The sequence below is a fragment of the Tachypleus tridentatus genome, chromosome 4 (assembly GCF_004210375.1).
Source record: "Tachypleus tridentatus isolate NWPU-2018 chromosome 4, ASM421037v1, whole genome shotgun sequence".
NCBI classification, from domain to species: domain Eukaryota; kingdom Metazoa; phylum Arthropoda; class Merostomata; order Xiphosura; family Limulidae; genus Tachypleus; species Tachypleus tridentatus.
In genome coordinates, this window is record NC_134828.1 from 93966885 (window position 1) to 93991724 (window position 24840).

At 33.1% G+C, this 24840-nt stretch overlaps 1 protein-coding gene across 1 annotated transcript in view; it reads left to right on the top strand.

The window, feature by feature from the left end:
- The first annotated feature begins 341 nt into the window (after positions 1-341).
- LOC143249706 (guanine nucleotide-binding protein subunit beta-5-like) overlaps positions 342-24840 on the top strand; it is a 48060-nt gene continuing 23561 nt past the window's right edge. Inside the window, 4 exon segments of the mRNA XM_076500018.1 lie at positions 342-491; positions 11292-11428; positions 17411-17452; positions 24728-24804. Of these exon segments, the coding sequence (XP_076356133.1) occupies positions 365-491; positions 11292-11428; positions 17411-17452; positions 24728-24804 (383 nt within the window). The 5' untranslated portion in view covers positions 342-364.

Consider the following 24840-nt stretch of genomic DNA (forward strand, 5'->3'; position numbering starts at 1 on the left):
AATAGAAAAAATTCTAGAGCTAGAGTGCTTATATTTACTAATATCTTTATATTTCAAAGCGTTACTTCAATCTTTAAGTGTTACTTTTCCATTAATACAAACCAAGTTTAAAATTAAAACAGTATCATTATATATATATAACAATTGGTCAATTTTGATGCAAAAAAAAGCAAAGAAATTTTTATATGTTTTGGTGTGTGTATATAAAAACATTGAAAGTGAGTTCTAATAAATATCTTTGTATTTTGATTTTTACTAATATTTTGAACTTTTAGTTAGAATATATTTAACTCTTTTTCCGCACATTTGTTTTATAACTCTAACGCTCCATCTGTAACGCATATTATTTGCATACCACTTAAAGATGGCGTCGGATGGTAGTGGTGTAGAAATTGATAATCCTGAAGAGACGATAGAGTCACTGAGTAAGGAGGTGGAAAAGCTAAAAGGAAGGTTAGAAGAAGAGAGACAAAAACTTAATGACGTAGCTCGTAAGTTTACAATTAATATGTTTAATTTTGGGCTAATGTCGAAGAAATTCTGTGCTCTAAACATGAAATAAATTATCTAAATGAGTAAGTTGTAATATTGAAACTCCCTTTTTTTCGTCATACTGGTAAAATTATTAGCACATTAAACTTTATAGATGTGTTAGTGAAAGTTACTTTATTATACGTTAGGTGTAAACCTACCTGGTAAGTGACACTAATTGAATAAAAAAATGCTGTGTTCGTACGTAATTGTACTCATCTTCTGCGTTTACTGAGTCTTGCAACCTACCCTTTGTGCTTGACGCTGTATTTTTATTGACACAAGGCCAATTGTGACTAGTTCACGATATAATTTGGAGCTGGGTAAAGTAATGAAAATGTTTACTTGAGTAAAAGTACTGTTGTTGAGGGCTACTTAAGTTAAAATAAACTGTACCAAACATTAAGCAGCAATAAAGCAAAACGTATAAACAAAACCAACGATAGCAAAATAACAAACTCTACATTTAACTTAAAATTCACACACAAAAGGCATTATCAAATGTAAATTCAACAACCTTTATTTTGTTTTTATTAAAGCCATCAGTATTACTGTCTGTGGTGCAGTTTTTTATACACTGCACTTGTTTAGTTTCAGTAGCAGCTGATTTTCAACGTTCCTACTGGACAGATTAGCTAGTTTCACTGTGAACAAGAGCCATGCAGGACTAAACAAATGCTTACATGATGCAAATTCACTTAATTTCCCATTATTGTTTTCAATAAAACTGAAAATAAGTCTTTTTAAAAAAAGACATGGATCATTATATGCATCAGACATGATGGTCACAGTGGGATGAAGTTGTTGCAGACAACACTAGATGTAAAATGGCTGCATTTTTTTTCCTGCTCAACAGCACAGGAAATATCACTGTTTGTGATTTTCTTATTTGAAAGCCTAAGCATACTCTGATTGATTTAAACAAAAAATATAATAGCAGCTGGTGTTATTTTCTCTTATGTTTTAAAGGTAACATCAGTATTGTAAAAGAAATGCAGTGGAATAAAAGTAAATTATTTCATGGTTTTACTTAAGTAAAAGAAAAAATATTTTTAAGAGACTTAAGTGACAGTAAATCCCAGAAAAGTTATATTAGTAGTGTAAAAAGAGTAACATTACTTTCTTACTCTCCAACAGTGATGTTTGTTAAAAAGAAAAACAAAAAAAAAATGGTTTAAGTGGTATTTTGCTGAAGACTGTTAAAATTACAGTTATATTAATATTTTCTAATTATGGTACATTAAGTTGTAACACTAACAGTGCTTAAATATGGTGCATCATAATAATATGAGTCACAAGTTTAACTTTTATTATATGTTGGCTCAATTTGTCATCCTTAAATTTGTATGTAAGAAATATTCTGAGAGTGTGTGATATGTTTGTTGAAGAATTTATGAGTGAGAGCAAAGAAAAATAAATAACAATATGTAAACCATACTGCATTTGCTATATCAATGGATGACGCTTTTGTAAGCACTGGACTTATCTGGGAAGTGACCTACGTAGAACGTGTTCACACACTATATCATCAAATTGCCTGATCAACAATGTTACTGTTAGAAAAACAAAATTAGTTCAGAAATTATTAAGACCTTTATATTTGATAACAATATCCTCAGCTGTAATCCTAGTGTTTTAGCAACAAAGACATAAATGACCAGATTTCTGAACTGCTTGTTTTCAATTGTAATAGTTCATTTAGATACGAGAAGATTGGATAGTGGCTAATATTACTAAATGTAATGGTGGATTTGAGCTTTGTTAAAGGAAGTTTAGGAGAGTTATAATTTTGTTATGGGGAATCCTTAACTCTAGAGTGTCTGATAAAGATGTTTTTCAGGATTATCTGATGAAATTAAAATTATTTGAATAAGTTACTGTGAGTGGATAGAGTTAAGTCTAAATTGACTTGTATTATAAGTGGTGTGCATCAGGAATGTGGATAACTGTTGCTAGCTAAGGATATATCCTCAACTAGAGTTAGGAAATTAATGGAATTTAATGATGTATTAATCCTCAGCCTCATTAATTGATAACATACAGTTGATTCTACCATGCTTTTACTCATAGGATTACCACTGTAGATTTCTCTCATTGACACTGGTGTTACCTGACCCACTTTTGAAATGAGAAGACTTGTTGGTTTACCAATTCTTGTAACTGAATAATAAAGTTAATTCAAATAAAGTAGTGATAAACGACAGTAAATAAATAATATTGTGTTATCATTGCATATAAATCTGATTTGTAAATGCACTGAATGAAATTCATGATAATTACAATTCAGTTGCTTAATTGTATTTTTACCCAAAACGGTGTTGAAGAAAATTCATCTTGTATACGTAATTCATAAACTGCTACAACGTTGCATCCCAGCCAGCCTAATCAGTGTAACTATTTGGCAAATAGTTGTTGACATGCAATTACATGATTGATTTAATTAGTTCTTATGATTAAATAAGTTAAACATTTTTTTCTTTCTGAATATTGTGTTTTGCTAACTTTTTTTCTTTTATTATTAAAAATAAACTATTTCTCACTGAGGCAAGTTGTACCATTTGCAGATATCCCCGTGTTTCATGGAACTGTGTGAAATATATCCAGATTTACACAAAATCAATCTCAGTAATAACGTGTAATACTGGTTTGAATATGAACCATTAGTGTCTTATTTATTATGAGTAAGAGTGATTTTTTTAAATTATTTAAATGTTTTTGGATAGCTTTCAACATTTAGTGAAACTAGATAAATGTTCAGTCACTTCTTTGGTCCAACAGTTTTGCAATCCAGTTAGTTTTTTCTCAGCTTGAAGTGATTTGATTTTCTTGGACAGATTTTTTTTGAGCACTTGGTGAGCCAAGTTTACATGATTATCACCATCCAGATAGTAAGTAGCATCCTGGAGAGAAAACAATTATTGCACGATTTCCCACAGTTAGAACTAATTTTATTTGTTCATTTTAAAATGTGTATAGAAACTCAGAGATTGGGGTATCATGAATATAGGGACAAAAATGACTTGCGTATATTTATTTTCTCACCAGCAACATCCAGACGTTATGTATGTCTAATGTTTTAAATTAATACAGAATGAATGATAGATTTTATTAGGCCTAAGTAAATATGAAATTGCCATGTGTATATATCATAGTATATGGGTCATTCCATGTCAAATCATTCAGGGGACTGCAGGTGACCCCTTCAGAATGCCTTGAAAAGATTCACATGTGCTCATCTACCCATATAATGAAAAATTGCCAAAGAGTAGATTAATATCTCTAATAGTTTCTGATTTACAGCCCTGTAAAATTTAATTACTTGTATTTTATTTTTGGCAAATTTATTTTTGGGCAACTTTGGCTGCTTAAAGCTGTAATTACTTAAAGAGTAATGGTGGTAGAAGACTGACATTTGCTACACTGACTGAATTAATCTCACAGAATTCAAAAATGGTCTCAAACCAAGTTTATCTCTTGTAGGATTTGCATAGTGAGGCTGTAAATCACCTGAAAACCTCAAATTGTAAAAAAACACTGGTTTATTTAATAAGCCATAGCTCTAAGACTTAATATGATACAAAGCTGAATTTTGTTTTCTAATTTCCTATAACATATCAGTTGATAAATCAGCAATTGTTGTAATTAAAAGTCTATTAGATCTCCTGTAAAAAAATTTAGTTGCATGCAACTTTTTATGATTTAGCTAAAAATAGCCCTACTTCAGCTCACAGTTTGACCATGTCACCAGTTATTCAGTCTTTTCAGATTTTTACCATATATTCTTACATCTCTGAATATGATCTACAAAACAAATCAAGATGGTGTTTAACCTACTTTTGGAGTTATAATTTTTTAAAGTATCCTCTGACCATACGTTTTTACTTGAAGAAAAAACTTCTCTTCAGGTGTGTTACTGTGTGCAAATATATCCATACAATTTTGAAAAAAATGTATAAATTCCATTGAAATATTCCAATCAACTTTTACCATATATTCTTACATCTCTGAACATGATCTGAAGATATCAGTGTTGATAACGTGTGTTCTGTCAGATTGTCTGAAACATGACATAGTAGCTGTTCATGCTTTCATTACTACAGTGCTAAGCCATGTCAAACAGAAATATCCAAACACAGAAAAGATCATTTATTTCAGCAATTCAAGAATTTCAAACATCTTGCAAATCCTTGCTACCATTTGGAATATTATCAGTTGTCTGCTGAATGGCATTTTTTTGCCACCAGTCATGGAAAATGTCCATGCTGTGGAGTTGAGGGTACGGTGAAGAGGCTGGTGGCTCGTGCAAGTTTTCAATTGCCTATAAATAATCAAATTTTAAGGTCTCTGCTATGTATCATTGGGCAAAGGACCACATTCAGGGCATTAAGTTCTTTCTTGTCAATCAGGAATCAGTCCTGCAGAATTGTGTAAAGTTTGATCTAATTGAGCACTTTGAAAAATTCAAAACTGTGGCAGGTATTAGATCACATCATCGCTTTATTCCCCACTCTACCAACAAATAGTATATGGGAAGGCTATCAGATGACAATGTGTACACAGTTGTAACTGTTGGTAGTAGCAGTGAAAGTGATGCAGCAGCTCAAATAGGGTCTAATGATAGCAATGACAATTATCAGCCAGGGAAATATGTGGCATGCATGTACAATCATGAATGGTATGTGAGAAACATAAAAGATAGATCAGATGAACATTCCAATATGTTGGTGTCATTTATGAAGAAATCAAGAAACGAACTGTTCTCGTGCAAGGCAGTAGTGGCCTGCAAGGTCACAAACTCGAATTCCAGAAATTTAAAGATGAAAGCTGGATTCCTTTCCAACATATTCATTGCTTGATAAGTGCACCTACCATGCAAGGCAGTAGTGCTTGCCACTATGTTCTAAGTCAAAGTGATCTCAACATAATCAAACTCGAATTCCAGAAATTTATTCAAGCTGCTGCAAAGCAATGTTTATTTGATGATATTAAGGCTAATTTATCATCAAAGCAGTTTTTGAAACATTTCATTGTCACAATTATTGCAGTTTGATGTGACTATAATCTTTCTCACTTATCCCCTGTTGTAGGATAAAAAACAAGTAATTAAATTTTAGAGGGCTGTAAATCAGAAACTATTAGAGATACTGATCTAATCTCTGGCAGTTTTTCATTATATGGGTAGATGAGCACATGAATTTTTTCAAAGCATTCTGTAGGGATCATCTGCAGGCCCCTGGATGATTTGACATGGAATGACCCATATGATTTTTAAATTGCTACTGTATAATTTTATTTCGTGAAACCATTGACTCGGACCAAGATTTACTTGGTATGGGATATTTAGAAGGTTGAATGTGTTATATTAAAACAGTTTTGAATATAAAAATTAGCAAAATGTGTAACATTGTAACTGACATACAGAGACATTTTGGAATGCAATGTATCAGTATATTTCAGTGTTATTTGGTATTTTCTAGGTATTGATAATGTTGCTAAAAATTGATTGCTTTTGGGAAGGTTGTGTATTATCTGTTTTCAGTGTTCTCACACTGATCATAAAAAATATTTTTATGTTGGAGATAATCTCTAATATGGGGCTATCATTTGTACTTATGACATTGGAAAGTATATTGCAAGAGTGTTGCCAAGGTACGTGGTCAACGGCAAGAACGTGGCTAGAATGGTTATATGGGTTGTGATGATGTGGAGAGCCTCCAAACTCATAACTGGTGTACACTTTTGACTGTGACATGCAAAGCAATCAAAACTTGTGGTTTCTTTAAAAAAAAATTCTTAATGATCTGCAGTAGTTACAAAAAGGGGGTGTAGCTAGTTTGATATTTTTATTTACCAGTTCATTATACAAATGTTTTATTCTGTCACTGATGTCCTTTGCTACTGCATTAATCTTGCTGTAATCATTTCTTTTATAACTCTTCAAACTTGTCATTACAGTCTTTCTGTGTTTAATTGATGTTTTTCTGTCGGTCATTTTTGTCATTACATTCTGTCCGTATTGCTTTCGTCTTATTGTTATCATCCTTCATTGTACCTATAGTTTCATTAATCTTTTCATCTTTCAGATTTATTCTTTAATTATTATGTCTCTTTCTTTGAACTCTTAAATTATTTTCTGCTTTGTACTTTTCCCTTTTAATTTTCCACCACTTTTTATGTGATTTTTTAAATTTTGTTTTCTTCTTTTAATTATGTCTTTCTTCTGGACTGTCTCTTAATTTTCTCTTTCTTCTGATTTTCTTTTGTCCTTTTTAATCTTATTTTAATGTCTTTTTCTGTTTGTTCTTTTTATTTTATTTTTCCACAGCATTATCATCTCTAACAAGCATCCATCATAACCCACTTTGTGTTCATTTGTTCACCGTGAAGGTTAAAGTTCGATCATAGTTTTAATTTATTTTCACTGAAGTAATCACATTTTTTAAAACCAGTGTTGAAAATTCTGTTGCATGGTAGGTTCTTTTGATTGGTTAGTAAGAATGATGTAAGAATCAGTTTATGTAACAAATTATTATTTCTTTAATTTTTACAACAACCATGTAGCTCACCTATAGGTTTAACTACAAATACAAACCTTTTGAAAATAAACTCTAAAACATAGTATGTTGATAACAATGTTTAAAAGAAATTTCCTTGATCATTAACAAAGCCTAACTTACTAATTAACTGACAGAAGCATTATCTCTCATTGATATGATAAACGTTGCTGTACCAAAAATTTCTCTATCATCGATTCTTGTATTTATAGTGAATTCCTATTTCTATTAAGTATAAGAATTTCTAGTTTCTAAGACTACTTCTACAAACTTTCTAAATTTAGTTTTATCACCATACATAACAGCTTTCTCTAGTAGACAACTGAATTATAACATGTGAGTCAGTCATCTAAGAACATCTAGATGGTACCATGACTTTGCACACACAAAAGAAAACTTGCATTTTCTGTAACACAGCCAACGACAATCAATTAACCATGCAAAGACAAACTATTACATCAGAGGTCACATATTGCTTCCTGTCTCAACAGTAAAAAATTCAATTGTGTGATACACACATACACAGTAGTCGTATGTGTGTTACATTATAGTATCCAAAAAGTCAAATTTGTGAAGTACAAACACAAACTATATATCTACCTACGTGTGTCAAGATGCCATCTGTGTTTCAAAGTAATTATATTTACAGAAATCAGAAATAGCTAAGACAATGGAAGAATTTACAAGAAACTGAAAATAAACTGCTGCAAGATAAGCTGAGGTTAGGGATGGAATATCTAGTACACCACAAGTGACAGCAGATGGCACTGCTGTCACACAAGAAGAAAATCATTGTTGTTTTTTTTTTTTTTTAATTTTAATTTTAATTGCACAAAGCTACTTGAGGGCTATCTGTGGTAGTCGTCCCTAATTTAGCAGTGTAAGACTAGAGGGAAGGCAGCTAGTCATCACCACCCACCGCCAACTTTTGGGCTATTCTTTTACCAGCGAATAGTGGGATCGACTGTTGTATTATAACGCCCCCACGGCTGAAAGGGCGAACATGTTTGGCGTGATGGGGATGAGAACCCACGACCCTCAGATTACAAGTCGCATGCCTTAACACGCTTGGCCATGCCGGGCCTTAAGAAAATCATGGCAGAAAGAATGAAAGAATCAGTTACAGAAACTGCTGCTTGAGTAGAACAAGATAGATAACATCAAGATGAAACAAAGGTTGCTGCTACTGAATGTAGATGTAGAATGTATCAGAGTCTGTATATGATGTTGTAAGAAGATCTATAGAATGTGGTTCTTGTAGGACAAAACTGTATCCAAATATAAAAACAGGACTGTTTCTTGAGCCTAATCAATATATATAAAAAACAAAAATCTGTTTCTGTCTGTCATTTACCTACTTATAGGTTGCTGTTACCATCTTTGAAATGATAGTTTGGAACAAGGACTTGTTAATGAGAGTTTACAACCACCAATCCTGATTACTGTTGTTATTGAGCATTTATTATCTTAAATTAACATTAGCTACATTTAAAGATGATGTCACAATCTTATAAAAAGAATTGTTAAATTTCCTGAAACACAACATGCACAGTGTTGAGGAGAGCACATATGTGTATTTTGGAGAGTGCACTAATGCTCTATGGAGGAAAGCAATGAAAAAAGAAAATGATTATCACCATTGCAGTAATACATAAACTGAGCTGAATATTTTAACACCAGACTCCTCAGTGTCCTTCTATAGTATTTCACATGATTACTTAACTGATGAACATTGGCTGCAGAAGTGTCTCATGAACCAAAACTGAAAGTAAGGTAAGGAGTGGGTAACAGAAGATACACCAACTACCATTTTGCCATTACCCCTTCCTTGAAATTGACCCTGGTCATTGCACAGGGTATACCATATTTTAAGTATATATGTAGTAATTTTGTAAAGCATATACAAAACTTTGAGTTAGATATTCTAATATTATGTTATGTTATAAACAAGTTGTGTGAAAGTTGGGATTTGTGTATTATTGTATCATCCTCCCAACGTTTTTACAGTTCATAATCCAAACAAAGGACAGGTACCTCAGGCTGGTGAAAATAAAGCTCACAACAGAGTATATAAATATATGTGTGTGTGTGTGTGTAAATAGTTGTAATACTGTTAGTTTTATTAATTGTTAATAGGCAATTAAATAAGCATTGTTAAAAATAATGACCTTATTACAAAATAAGCATTTCTGTTATCAGTCATATGTCAACGTGGTGTCATAACATATAATGCCTACAGTAATAACACCTAAATGCATTGGGGACATCCCATCTTTTAAACAAAATTCAAATACTTATGTTAAACTAGCCAGTTGTTATAGGAAAATCGACTAACAACCTCGGTGCTTACACCCACAACTTATTTATGACTGACTAGTTTATCATCAGCACTTTTACTGACAATAGCAATTGTTAGTTTTTATATGAATACAAATATATACATACTAGCATACAGCCCATCAAAAATGATGGCAAGAACTGTCACCCCACTCCATAGTACCCTAACCTCACATTTCATAGCTAACTGAAATAAATTTTAAAAATCAAACTTGATCAACAAAAAGGCATAAGTGCAGTTGAAGCAGTCAAACATTGGTAACTTCCTTTGTAGCACGTTCATAGAATAGTTATTGTTAAAAATCATTTAGATTAACAACTTCCAATATATAGAAAAACCAGTGCATTTGACACTACATTCCAACAGTGGCTTTTATATTATGTTGCTTAGTAGCAAAACTGTAAGCTAATATTATTGTTATTCTGTGTACTGAAAGTATAAAATAACATGTATAGGCAACAAACTAAACAAAAATGTGTTGATTTCTTAATTTAGTCTCCACTGATCAATAGAAGTTTGTTTTTTATTAAAAATGTTTGATGTAACAGAAAATAGCTTAACTTTAAGCTTAAATTTGAATCTGTATTTTTACTTTCATGATAAATTTTGTGCACTTGACTCTAGGTTAGGTGATCCCACACTTTGTCTTTACTTTAGGCTTGTTATACTAACACTTGCTACACTTGTAATATTTCATAGTTGCTTTACAACTCTCACTAATCATAGTAGGCAAAATGCTAATTAAATTATTCTGTTTCAATAATGAATCCGGTCGCACCAAACATGTTTGCCCTTTCAATCATGGGGGCATTATATGTGAGGTCAATCCCACTATTCATTAATAAAAGAGTAGCTCGAGAGTTGGCAGTGGGTGGTGATGACTAGCTGCCTTTCCTATAATCTTATACTGCTAAATTAGGGACAGCTAGTGCAGGTAGCCCTCGTATAGCTTTGCAAGAAATTCAAAAAAAGAAACCAAAACTGTTTCAGTAAATGAATTTTGTTTTTTTTATTTCTGTTTGGAGAAATCAAATATGTTGTGACATGACACACATTGGTTTTTATATGGATTTATGTATATATAATTTAAAAAAAGAGTAACTTTATGAAAATCTCGTACACAGATTTTTAATTCAAGAATGTTTATGATTAGTTAGTACATGTCTAGTTATCCTTCGTACAGAATATTTTTTAGCCCTATTCTCATTGGTATAAAATGTGTAATTACCGGTTTGCTAAAATTGCAAGGTGAAACTGAATTACTAACTTGTCAGAGAGATGTTAAACACGGATGAATCATCTGTATTTATTTACTGTGATGTGGAAAATACTGTATGTTGAATTATATTTCATCGATATATTTAGTGGATTGAATAGACTAGCTAATACCATTAAGAAATGAAGTTTATTTGCAGTTTGATAAAATTTGTAATAACGACTTAAATGATAGAAGTGATGAGTACAGATTTTCAATTTTATGTTTATATCTGTTTCATGAATTGATTTTACAGTACCGTAGTTTTCCTTGTGATTGCTGATGTTAATAATTACAAATTTCAAGGTTAGTGTTAGATTGAAAGGTTATTTATAAATAATTGTCTTCGTTTTTTTCATGGGTCTATTAGCTTACTGCCATTTGCTTATTTTTACTCTGATGAGCACAAGTTTTTTAAAACAGAAGATTGATACCTATTTTACTGTTGAAAATTTAGGCTTCAGTATGCAACTTGCATCACAAATGTAATTAAAGAACTATAACTGTATACTATTACGTTTAATTATGTATTTGTGTAGTATGAAATTATATATGAAAATTATATCTTCCATTATTTAATTGATATAATTTAAATATATGAAATTCTAATTAGTTTATACTGTGGCTGAGCGCCTAGATCCTTTACCACCTTCAAACATCAAGCCTCGTCGAGTGTTGAAAGGCCACCAAGGCAAAGTACTTTGTTCTGATTGGTCACTGGATAAGAGACATATAGTTAGTTCATCACAGGTAAGTTGTGCTGCTAAACAAGTAATACAGTGTTAACAATATTAAAACCAAAGTCCCAGTATAGTTACTGAAATAATTTATGTAGTTTCCCTTTTGTAAAATAGCAACTTTGTTTTAAAGACACATTTTCTTTTTGTTTACTTAACTCAGAAATAACCCTACTACCAAGTTGTAATCACCAACAGATGTGTATGTACATTTAGTACTAATCAATCTGTTGTTTCTGTATTCTTCAAACATATATTTTGTGAAACATTTTGTGCTTTACTGCAGTTTACAGGAAATGTTATGTTACCTTAGTGTTAACAACTACTCAAACAAAATAAAAACTGTACACGTGCTTATAACACACAACCTTTAGTGGTTCAGCTTTAGTTTAGCAGTGATGTATGCTATGTATAATTTAATAAGATATAGGATAAAATTTTCATATTGTCTTTGATAGAAGATATATGAATCTGTGTGCATGTACACTGTACAATAATCTTTGAATAGTTGTGATGTATTATTTAAAATTTATTATAGTTTAACTTAAAAATTAGTTTAGAAAAATCAGTGTGATAAATGAGTGTAATACCATGTGTATGCATGAGTTTGAAGATTTTTAGACTTTACATACCTCTTCATACAGAAAGGTATCTTCTGCTTGCTTTGTGTGTACCCTGGAGATTTGCATGCCACTAGCCTTAAACAACTACCACCTAATCTTGTGAGCATTTTGTGAATTGTGCTACCATATAATGGCATTATTATGCAGCAGAATCTCTCTGCCATTAGGAGGTTATCACTTTTTCCTTGCATGCTAACTCCCTCTGTGCTTTTGCTTTCATGCATTTAACAACATTTGTAATGCTTAGGGAACTTAATTTCCTTTTTTCTTCAAACTATGAACACTTGTTTATGTGTCGTCTTATAGTTGAGTAACTACTTCCTCACACGCACTGTGTAACAGTTGTGATTTATAGAGGCACACTCCCTGTGGATGATGTGGTGATCATTGTGAAGGGGATCATACATTCTTTTATGTCGTCTGGGCCTTTAGCTTCAGTCCCTTCAACAGACATTCCTTTCCTTTATTTGTGGGATGAAGGAAAATGATGAATTTTTTTATCCATTTTCCTTCCTTGACCGTAGAAGCTTTTCTCTCTTAAATAAATTTAAACTTTCTTGTATTCTTTGGTCTTGATATTTCTCAAGGTTTGCACTATGCATTTTCTTTTCCATGCCGTATTCTTTCCTCCTTCTTAATCCTAACTATAACTTATTTTTGTTTGCCATTCCTGAACCACATACATTTCCATGTCACCAAGTCTTACTCTTCTTGTTCATCAGATTTATATTTCCTTGATTTTAGTCATTCTGTATCCCCTTTCATGATTTCTACAGTTGTGATTGCTCTTGCCCATTGGGAAGCATATGCAAGCTATTGGCATGAATTTTATCCTCCAGTTCCCAATACTACTGTCTTTATCTGATCCTTTTTACATCTTCCTTGCATCTTCTCTCTACACATTGCTTTCCTTTTCTATGCCAGCTTGATGACCCAACCCCCCTCTTCCCCTGCTTGTTATACTCCCTGTAATTTCAACACCTTCCTTCTCCATTCTGCCAAAGGATCATGTCCCTTCACCTACACATTTGGATTAGTCTAACCCATTGCCTGTTAAACCATACTTTTCCATCTGGTAACCCTTTTCTTTCTCATCATTCTTACTGGTACTTCTATTTGCATGGAAGGGAATGCCTTTTGATGTCAGTCTATCTGTGGCTGGCTATCTTCCTCCTAATTGTTCTTCTGTTGAAAAACTCCATTCTCTATGCCCAGCTTTCTCTGCCTGTGCTAATTATAAGGTAGCCTTGTTTTCAACATTTTATCCTTTCTTGATACCACAAGGAGTTTCCTCCATATCATTCCAGTCTTTTATTCATAAACATACTTGCCCTGATTCCTTGCCTGACTGGGACTTCAGTGTCATTCTGCATGCTTTTCTTACCTGCACTCTTTTGAGCTGTTAGCAATCTGAAAGTTCTATCACTTTTAGTTTATGTTATTCAGATTCTGAAAGTTCTATCACTTTTAGTTTGTTATTCAGATTTTTATGCTAGTGACTTATCCCATACCCTTTCTATCATCTTTATATTCTCATTTTTTCTTATCATTCCTTCCTCTCTTAGTCTGCTTAGAGAGGATATACCTTACCCATTTCCCTTTCCTCCTATTTCACTCTTTTTCAATCATTCAGTCCTGGGTAGACTTTTTTTACACTGCTCATGCTATTTATTGCTTCTTAGCTTGTACTTCTCACTTTCAGGATTTCTGTCTTCTCCCTACATTCCCTTGGCTTCCTTTTCCTCCAGGAACAATCTCCTTTTACTTTTATAGGTAGGGTCTGCCAGTGCAGATGGTCCTTCTTTTTTACCATCAGATTCATCACCTCTCTAATTCTCACTTCATTTGTTTCCAATTCTACTGGATGAGATCATTCAAGCTAACAGGTGGACTACTTCACAAAACTTTTTCATGCACTCTTTTCACCATATGACTGTCTCATTCCAAATAGGTCACTGCCTACCTCTGTTTGCCATCTATTCAGTAGAGTTGAAGGCTACAATTGTCCGGTTAGCATGCACAACTATACACGTGAGCCTTGCTGATGCAATCATCTCCCATTCAATTCATTTGAATAATTAATAACACATTGTGCCCTCCTAATGCAGAGGATAACTCTTACTTGAGTTGACAAGTGCACTCTCAACATTATTTTTTTTTGTGTAGTGATTTTTGTGCTCTTCTCACACATCTGGTGTTGGCCCAGAAGTCTGATGGAGCTGAGGCAATATAAACATTATAAATTCTTGAACCTTTTTTGTTTGGTTGAAGAGTCTGTTAGAATATTTGAAAAGAATATGTGCTAATAATTTCTGTGCCTTTCTGCAACTGGTGTTTGTTGGATAATGTGTTATGGTAGAGATGAGGTGCACACTAGTTAAGATCTGAGTGCCTTTCTGCAACTGGTGTTTGTTGGATAATGTGTTATGGTAGAGATGAGGTGCACACTAGTTAAGATCTGAGTGCCTTTCTGCAACTGGTGTTTGTTGGATAATGTGTTATGGTAGAGATGAGGTGCACACTAGTTAAGATCTGAGAAGCTCCAACCATTCCTGTATTTTAATTTGCCTACCTCTTACATGCAGGTACTTAGATAGGCATGTTCTTGTTTTGCTCATGCGCATGGTAGGGAGTGTGTGCTTATTTTCTGTTTTGTGTTGAGTGTATCCTAGAGGAAATGACATTTCCCATGGGTGTGAGTCCCTTTCACTGGGTGTCACACTTCTTGGGTTTTCTTCAAGCACTTTCTGAAGAGACCTCTTCTAGGTAAATTTTACACCAGTCCCACCACCCTATCAATGTAAATTTTTGCTTTCTGTTTAGACAAATGTGAACTATCTAGGAAGTTAACACTTCCCTTACCTAAAAATGTATTTCCAGTAGATACCTCTTACACACTTTCCATCTTCTTACTTACTTTAGACATACTTAGATCGTCAAGAATGGAAATTCATGAGTGTGCAGGAAGGTTGTGTTACTTTCTTATTGGTGGATGGTTTTTGTTGCATAATAACATCATTATGCCATTGTACAATTCTTGTTGAAGTGTGAAGCTTCTGTATCTTCAGTTTATCTTTTTTGGGATTGAAACATCCACCTACATGTTTGCTGTGTATGTCATTTGGTGAAGGGAAGATGATCCTGGAGATTGAGGGGTGTCATCAATAGGTCAATTTATGTCAGTAACACCATAACAGATCATTTTGGCCTTGAATTCCTGTAGACATGTGGCCTTGGAGTGTCCAGTTGGCTGCTCCTTCTGCTAGTATCAACTAAGTGCTAATGTTGTATGTTTCAACAGGTGTTGTGAATGTTGTGTGCAGTGATGGTGTTTGGGTATAAATCCTGGTATAGCTACACTGTCAAGATGTAGCATTGTAGTGCATCCCCTCAGAGGATTTCATGGTGATTGGGGTCAGTGGGCACTGTATTATTTCTCAAAACATAAATAAAAATAGCTCATTCATAGGAAAGTAACCATGTTTGGTAGCCTCTGAACAACAGTCATCACTTCATTCTGTTCCTGTACCTCATAATTTCATTATGCATTCTTTGTCTGACCAACTTTAGGGCAAATATATTATTCCTTTTTTCATTCAGAATGGATCAGAGAAGCTTGTTCACTCTCTGAACTCAGTATTAAAGCTGTGTTCTGGGGAAACATTTGCATCAAAACACAGTTAACTCCTCCTGAAGTCATAGTCCATTGAGGATATACCTATTAAGGTTGCTCCACATTTTACTTGAAATTCCCCATGAGGAGTTGTTGTTGAGAGGGGCTTACAGAACATCCCAATGTTGGAAATCCTTGCTTATTTTTCCAGCCAAGGAGTTTTTGCTGTGCTGTGTATCTCCACTCATAAAGAAAGAATTATGTTGCTTACCAATGTGCTTATATTAACCTTTACATCACCACATCTACATGCCACTGTTAAGGGTGCTATGCAAATCTCTAAGGCAAATGCAAATGGAAGATAGCTTTCTGCCCAAGGAAATGAGTGTCTAACAGAAATACATTTTCAGTTGGGGAAAGTATAAACATTGTGAAGTTGCAAAACCAGAAGGAAAAGTTATTATCCAAAAATATGAAATTATGTGGAATTCCTTTTTTTTTTTTTTTTCATATATATTGACAAGTTAAATGTTTTTCTTACCAATACCAAAAAATTTAAATAATATTAGTTATTTTGAAGCAGTATTAGATAAAAGATTTTCTCCTGTGACTAAGCATTTACAATAAAAAGCTTAGGTTTAATGTATAATTATGGTTACATACCTTATATACCACACCATTTTTAATTATACATAACTTATATCATGCTCTTAAGATTGTAAGTGTAAGTATTAGGACCAGTGTTTATAGGTCCTCATGAAGTCTGGAGTAGCAAAATTAGAATAACAGTTTTGCAAAACAGAATAATAAAAGTTTCAAGAAAGAATAATACACTTCCAAGTAAGATATTGGTAAAACATTTTTTTAAATTTCATATCAGATATTAACATACATTTTACATAAGGAATTGAATTAGATCCATTGGATTTCTTTTTGTACTTTCATAACCATAACCATCTGCTTATTAATAATTTTTTATATTAAAGTATAGTTAAAGATTAGAAAGAAATTTTCTGATATAACAATAGTTTAAGTTTTTTTCTTTATTGTTTGCTAAATTTAAATCTAGTGTCTCAATGACAAGTCTAAGGTCTTGTAATGTTAAAAATTGGAATTTAGTACCTGCAGGGGGCAGAGCACAGATAGCCCATTGTGTAGTTTTGGACTTAATTACAAATAACTACAATTAGAGGCAGAATTAGTTCAATGCTACTTAGTCTTTATTAAATCACAATTGCATTTGTTTAACATCTCATTGCATTTTTTTTCCTTATAGTTTAGAAAATATTTTATCTTGGATGGAATTTCTAATGAAAACTTTATGTGCAAACTATTTGAGAAAAATAGCTCTTGTAGCAGGTGTGTTTTGTGGTGATTTGAAATTTTAACCCAAAGTTGAAAATCAAGTTTACATGTTGGTAAATTAATAATTTGTTATTATATAGAAGCAGTAAGACTATTAGGACAAAAATATCTTCTTTTGGTGCTATCAGTTTTGTGATTCATATTTTGCAGTTTCACACACACACACACACACACACACACAGCTTACAAGTACAGATCAGTGGTCAGTTTTCAATGCTTCCATTATGTGTTCATGAGTTGCCTAGTTTTTAATACAGGTGTGCAATATGGGAAACTATTATCTTACTGTATCTATAGTTGAGTCTATTAATTTTCTGAGAATTTATGGAATCCTGCTCCAGTTTCACTCTGTTTATGATTGTTTAATTTTTTTTTTTTTCTGATTTTATTTTAGGATGGCAAAATGATTATTTGGGATGCTTTTACAACAAATAAGGTAAAATTTTCTTTTGGATTTGTTGTTGAAACAGTAAAATAGTTATTCTTCAGTTTCAAAACTAACAAGATTACTTAGCACTAAGAATAATAGTATCTAACATTGTATTCTGTTTCATGGAGTTCAGTACCACATGCTGATAAAGTATCAACCATTTTTAGTGTCCTTTTTCCATCCAAACATTTGTATTACAATGTATACATGTAACTAAGTCACATGTTGTAACCATACAACAATTAAAATATCCATAATGCATTATTTGTACCAATCTACTCATGTTCTGTTGATTTGAATAATGTCTTCTGATACAGTACTATACCTCCACTCACAATATTAGCCTTTCACATTTCTTGCTTCTGTCTGTTTTCAAATATGTTTTGAATGTATGCCATAAGCCTTTAACCTTCCCTCTGTTGGAATCCAAAGTTCTAATGTGTTTCTCATGTAAATTACCAAGTGTTGCCTCTCTACCAATACATGACTTGCTCCGTGTGCCACCAATGAACTGTCACTTATTGTTTGGCAGTGCGGATGTTTTTCTTTAGAACACTTATTATCCTAGAAGTGTCTTAACTTACTTTAGCATAGTTCAAATTCTTATAGTTCAATTTCATTTAATTTCATTCTAGTTTTCTTTGAGAGTGTTTGATTTATTCGTATTTGTTTTCCTTTTTTGCCAGTTTCATATCACGCACAAATTTCAAAGTCACTGTTACAACTTCAGGTGCATATTAGTTGTCTATTCCAACAATTTTGGCCACACGCCAGTTTCCTTTTCTTTCTGCCTGTTGCCAATTTCTCATTTTGCCCTCCTGATCCAGATAGACTACTGTGTCTTTTCTGTGCCCTCTATTGTTATTTTGCTAACATGGCTTGTTTCCAGGGACCTCATTCCAACCTGTTTTTCTCTTTGCAACTTTCCTTTTCCTGTTACCTTTCTCCTGTTATTCTAACCAGTTCGGTTTAGCATTTGATTCGGGTGGCTTATTTCTTCTGGTCCCATCAACTACATCTCCTCCTATCTTTCTCCTGTTATCCTAACCAGTTGGGTTTAGCATTTGATTCAGGTGGCTTATTTCTTCTGGTCCCATCAACTACATCTCCTCCTCTTATCCCTTGCCTCTCATCTTCATCAACCATTGATGAAGTTATACTGTAGCTTGTGTGGAGGACTTTACACATGTTCATCTATCACTACCTATACCAAATCACTGTTTTTGCTTCCTTGGAGTACTGCTTACTACCTGTGGCTATTCTTCTGACTTTGATATAGCTGTGACACGAGGTAATTCTTTAGAACTACTTTCTTTTATTTAAGGGGACCCTGCTTCAACTTCATTTTGGATCCCTCTCTTTGAGTGGTGCCTGACCAGTTATTCTGTCTGTACTCTGAATGAGTTCCACTTAGATGGATATGACCATTTGCAAATATCCTTCTATTAAATCCAGACTGTAGGCCATATTGATTCCTATATTTCCTTGGCTGTGTATGCTCATCTTTGAGATAAGGTGTTTCACAAGATCACTTGAGTGTAAATTTCTTGCAATTTTTGCATCATAGTATGCCCAACCTGGACTGTACTGCCCATGGATAACATGGGTAAAGCAGAAGGGAATTGTTATTCATCTCTGCTGTCCCTAGATTGAATAAATTGGAGTGGTCTGCATTTAGAAATAGGGCTTTGTTATCACTCATTGCACTGTTTAAGGTATTACTGTCTGCCCAGACTCCCCAGTGGAAGTACAGGAATCATTTTCACTTAATAGTTTCAAGCCACTGGGGTGGTTCACCATGGAAGCATCATTATGGCTAGGTTCTACAAAGATGACTATAATCATTCAGTTCAGAGTAGGACAGTAGTATTATGCTGGTGTAGGGGGGAGATACAAGATCCTGTGAATGGGTGGTTTTCCCATGAGTTGAGATGCCCAAATGAAGTTCACTCCTTTAGTTAGGTGCTCTCCTCCTATCCTTGTAGACCCTGCATGGCCAAGTGGGTTAAAGCGTGTGACTCGTAATCTGAGGGTCATGGGTTCGCATCCCTGTCACATCAAACATGCTCAACCTTTCAGTCGTGGGGGCATTATAATGTGACGGTCAATCCCACTATTCATTGGTAAAAGAGTAGCCCAAGAGTTGGCAGTGGGTGGTGATGACAAGCTGCCTTCCCTCTAGTCTTACACTGCTAAATTAGGGACGGCTAGCACAGATAGCCCTCGAGTAGCTTCATGCAAAATTCAAAACCAAACAACAAACAAACCTATCCTTGTAGGGATGTTAGTACCCAGTGAGTGAGGTTCTGGAGATCGAGTATATCAATCACATAAGTCCTCACAGAGGTTTCATGTCGTATGTTTTTCCTTCTTGATTGCTCTTCTGTGGCCACAGAAGGTCTTCATGGCATGTTTTTCCTCTTCTGACCTGAATTTTCCCTCATTACAAGATTATTAATGACCTTAGTTATTTCTAGCTTAATCATGTTCACAAGGATTGAGTGCATGCAATAGACTTTCTTTTAATTCTAGAAGACACATTTCTGGGTCCCTGGCCAAACTATGTATTCCTGGAGTCTTCTGACAAATTTCCTCTGGACTCTGGGACTTCAAGTGAAAATGGTATAGATCCTCATCCTGCCCTCGCAAGGATATCAGTAACTGGTGAGTGAAGATTTGGATGTAGTTGACTTGCCAAGTGTGGTCCATTGCACTCTAGCCATCCTACAAGTTTGGGCACATCATCTCTTTCCCACCTTCCATTGTGGAATTGAGTGATTCTACTTCTTTCATGTCTCTTTATTGCCACATCCTTTTTCCATACAGATGTGCTCTATTTTCTTCCTCTGCCATGTCTGGTGCTACTGACTTGTTCAGTTTTCATGGTGAAGAGATACTTGACTCAAATAGTCTTCTGACCTGTTCTCTTTATTAAGAGATGCCTTGTGGATACTTCTAAAGGATACACTTGTGCTTCCCTCACACCAGTTCAGTGTGGGATCCAAGCTAATCCTCTGAGTGGAGGGAGAGTACCATATTGAAAGTTATAATTTTCCTTAATAAAGATATGTTTCCAACAGGTACTCCCCTCTCCCACACTTCTCACCATTCCTATTTACTTTTTTTTCAGTGCTTGCATTGTCTGGCAAGTGAGAAGTGATATTTTGGTGGAGAAGCAGAGGGAGTTCCATGAAGCACATGAGAATAGTGCTCCCTTATCCTTGGAGTGGTGACGAATAGTGATTTACATGAGAGACATGTTGGAACTTTGAATTTCAACAAAGGGCAAATTGAAGGCTTGTGGCATGTGTTCAATAAAAGAAGTTTGCAAATAGAAAATAGCACAAAATGAGAAAAGCTAATCTAGTGAGAAGAGGGAAGTACGAATTGGAAAAACATTTTAACTTAGGAAATTTATAACTTTTGGAGTTCACAATTGAGTTTGTGTAATGTATGTCACTGCATTCAGTAAGTGTGCAAAAACTATCCTTTTAACCATATCTTCATCTGTGTGTGCTAGGGCCAGGATGCTAAACCTTGTTTGAACCAAATTTAAGGAAAGCAGAACAAGAAACATGTCAATGACCCTTTCAAAACAACACTTATTGTGAAGGTTCGATTTGAATAAATAACACTAAGACACAGTTGGTAACAACTATATGTTCTTGAGCAGAGCCTTTCTTACAAGTTAACGCATGAAAGTTTGAGAAACATCTACTCTAAGACATTAAGGGACATCTTGATCAATTGCTTGCTGCTTTCATAATGTATATTTTGTGACAGCTATGCTTTCTTAATTTATTAACATATTTGATTAACTTAAAAATATGATGAATATTCTTTAACATGTGTTGTGGATGTCTGTTCAAAGGATGTATGTAATGTAACATGGATGAATCAATGGTACATCCTAAAATGCTAATATAGTTCTTCATCCTTTAGAAGTGTATGCATTTGTCAGAGTAGTTCTCAATCAATGGTACATGGGCTCTCTTCAGATGTTCCATGGAAAGGTTGCTTGAAGATGTAAATGAAGTTGCAGCACGGTGTGTATTGATCCTATTGTGATCTGTTTAAACAGAAAATAAGTCTGTAAACAGAGCATTTTGCGGATCACTGATTTTTAATATTTAAACCTTAGAGCAGATGCTTTCTCTTGCTCAGATATGGAAAAGTAAGTCTTGTGTATAAGGAAAATTATATTGTAGTTGCATGCTTGTTCCAAACAAACATTTAAGTATGCATTTAATAATCAAATTTTATTTTGTTTGATTTTCAAACAATGTAATTAATGCTTAATTATAATTAGAATAATTATTTTACAAACTTGAATTCAGCCTGGCATGACCAAGTGATTAAGGAACATGACTCGTAATTTGAGGGTTTTTGGGTTTGAATCCCTGTCACACCAAACGTGCTCATCCTTTTAGCCATGGGGGTGTTATAATGTTACAGTCAATCCCACTATTTGTTGGTAAAATAGTTGGCAATGAGTGGTGATGAGTAGCTGTGTTCCCTCTGGTCTCACAATGCTAAATTAGGGACGGTTAGCCCAGATGGTCCTCGTGTAACTTTGTTCGAAATTCAAAACAAACCAAACTTGAATTATTTATTTCTACTCTTGTAAAATTTAAATGTGTAATGTATTGGAAGAAAATTAGTATTGCAGAGTATAAATATGAAAACAATTAAAGCACTTAGAATACATAGTATTATCATCATGTTAACTGGACTGTTTAGTCTATAACAGCTAATCTAAGACCACTATAAACTATTGTTTACTTTTACATGTCACAATTTCAAATAATCTGAAACTGAGTTGAATTGTAATATAAAAATAGAAGTTAATGTTAATATGTATCTACTTTATGATACTTGTCAACATTGAAAAAGTTTTCTGTTTTTTAATACAAATATATTTTAAAATACAAATATACAAAAGTTTTACAATAAACTTATAAGCTATATTGAATCTTCTATCTAGTCTGGAATTTCTTTAATATCCTATTGAAGTTTCACAATGAGTGATTTAATTTGGAATTTATGTAGATATAATTCACTTAATCAGGAGCTGTCTAATTCCATATTTTTCTGTCATTACTGGTCTATCATTGAGTTTCTATGCCAGTGAAGTTATGCAGTATTTTCATAAAAATAGTGATATCTTTTGTGAATCTGCTAAACATTAATGGTTTCTTATGTTTGAAATTTATAAACATTCCTGGTCAAATATCTGAAGTTCCTGATTGATGAAAGATTAATCACAGTTATTGCTCCCAAGGTTTATAGTATATCAACTATAGCATACCAATAGTATAGACTGTCTCTTGGCACACTGTGTTGGTTACTTTTACAGACATAAGGAGAGTTTCTAGAAATTTCAGCCTGCACAACAGTACTGGCAATATGCTAATATTTTTGTGTACACACATATTGTTGATTCTTACACTCAAGGATCTTTTACAATTTTAGTAAATGGATGGGAATTTTGCCATACATTTTCAATAGTATTAGTTATGTAAATTTCTAAATATGAATTTAGCCTAAACATCAATACCAAAATAGATGTGATAGTAAATCCTACACACGTGCATTTATATTTTCTCATATTACTTGACAATGAAATTTTATGTAATTGTTAAATTTTTCTGAACACTGAACATTGTCACTTATGTTTTATTACTTTTACATATGAAAATAACATTCTTTTCATGTTTGTTTTGCTGCTTTTAAATTATCAGATGGTTACAGATCATGAAGGTATTTCATACACTACATAATTCATACTCTGTATAAGCCAGTCTTGTCTAGGTTAATAAATGCACTGTTTGTGGGATGATTTAAAGGAAAAGGTAGTGGGTAGGTTACAGATTGAAAGTGATAGAATCAAAGTGCTTTTAAATGTCTCGTGCTCAGTTCCGTTCCATTATTTATGACATTCTCTAAATATTAGGTTACGACTACATGAATCTTGTACGAAATCAAACGCAGGTCTTATATAAATTACACAAGTTTTAACCCTGAGCTGAACTTTGAGTTGAATATATATTTTTGTTGTGTTAATAATTCACCTGGTAGATTTCTTACATGTTTCACAAATTGTTTTGTAGTTTTTATTGAGTAACCCAAAGTAAATTTTTATTTTTCAAAAATTATTTTATTTTAATAAAAGAAATTTTCAGTATGTCTAAGGATACTTCTTTTGTATTCTTGTTTATGATAAAATCAGTATTTAGTTTGATAAGTTTGCAGCTGAAACAGGAAATAACTATGTATCATTTATACAAAGCAAGTAACTTGATCATGTGACATCTTTATCTGTAATATTTGGATTTAAGCAACTTAATTTATTCGATATGAGGCTTAACTTAACATGAATCCCTACATGTACGTAAAACCAACGTGATTTGTGAACATAATTTAAAACCTGGAAATTGTATATTTTTTTGGAAGCATTCTTGAAAATGTTGATTTTTAAGTAAAAGTTAAGTGTTTGACAACTGACTATCCATTGTGCACAAACAAATCATGCAGAGTTATTAAATTCATAATTATATATAAACATTATTTTAGCTACAACCAAATATAACACTTATAATCATTGTAATTCCAAGTAAACATTTAGTTTTACTCAAAATACATCTCTCTCTGAGTAGTAGTTAATATTAATCTTGATTTATACAGGAAATTAATCCTTGTCAAATTATTGGGTAATTTTTCAGATGTCACTTTGTTTCACAAAATGTCAGATAATTCTGTTCTTTCTTGTAATGTTTTACTTGTGAGATAAATGTTAGTATATTTTTAGATTGTAGTTATTATAAAAATAAAATACATATTTAATATCTGTCTACTGAGGTTTACAATTTGTTTAAAAAATCTAACGAACAAATAGAAATCAGAAAGTGATGTGTAGCCTTAATGCTGATAGAATGTCACATTGAGACTGAAATTTTCATAAAGATTGCTCTTAATTAAGTCAAGCTATCACTTCATAAAGTATACATATTTGTTTTATTTTAAAGTAATGTAACCAGGATTTCATCTTGAAATAGTTGCATGTAATTTATAGCAAAAAAAACATGGTAAACATTCCTCATGATTCAATTAAACTTATGAAAAAAGTGATAAATGGGTACATATAAATAAAAATTGAATGATGTCTCGAGTGACTTTACGATCTATTATTTGTTTTTCATCCATTTCTTTCAGTTTTCTTCAATGACTTACATTGTGAAATATATCCTTATAAAGTCTAAAACATTTTATTATTACAAGTAGGAACATGCAGTAACAATGCCAACTACCTGGGTGATGGCATGTACATATGCTCCTTCAGGAAACATGGTTGCTTGTGGGTAAGTTTATTTTTCGATCTGGTTTTAGTTTAGTTA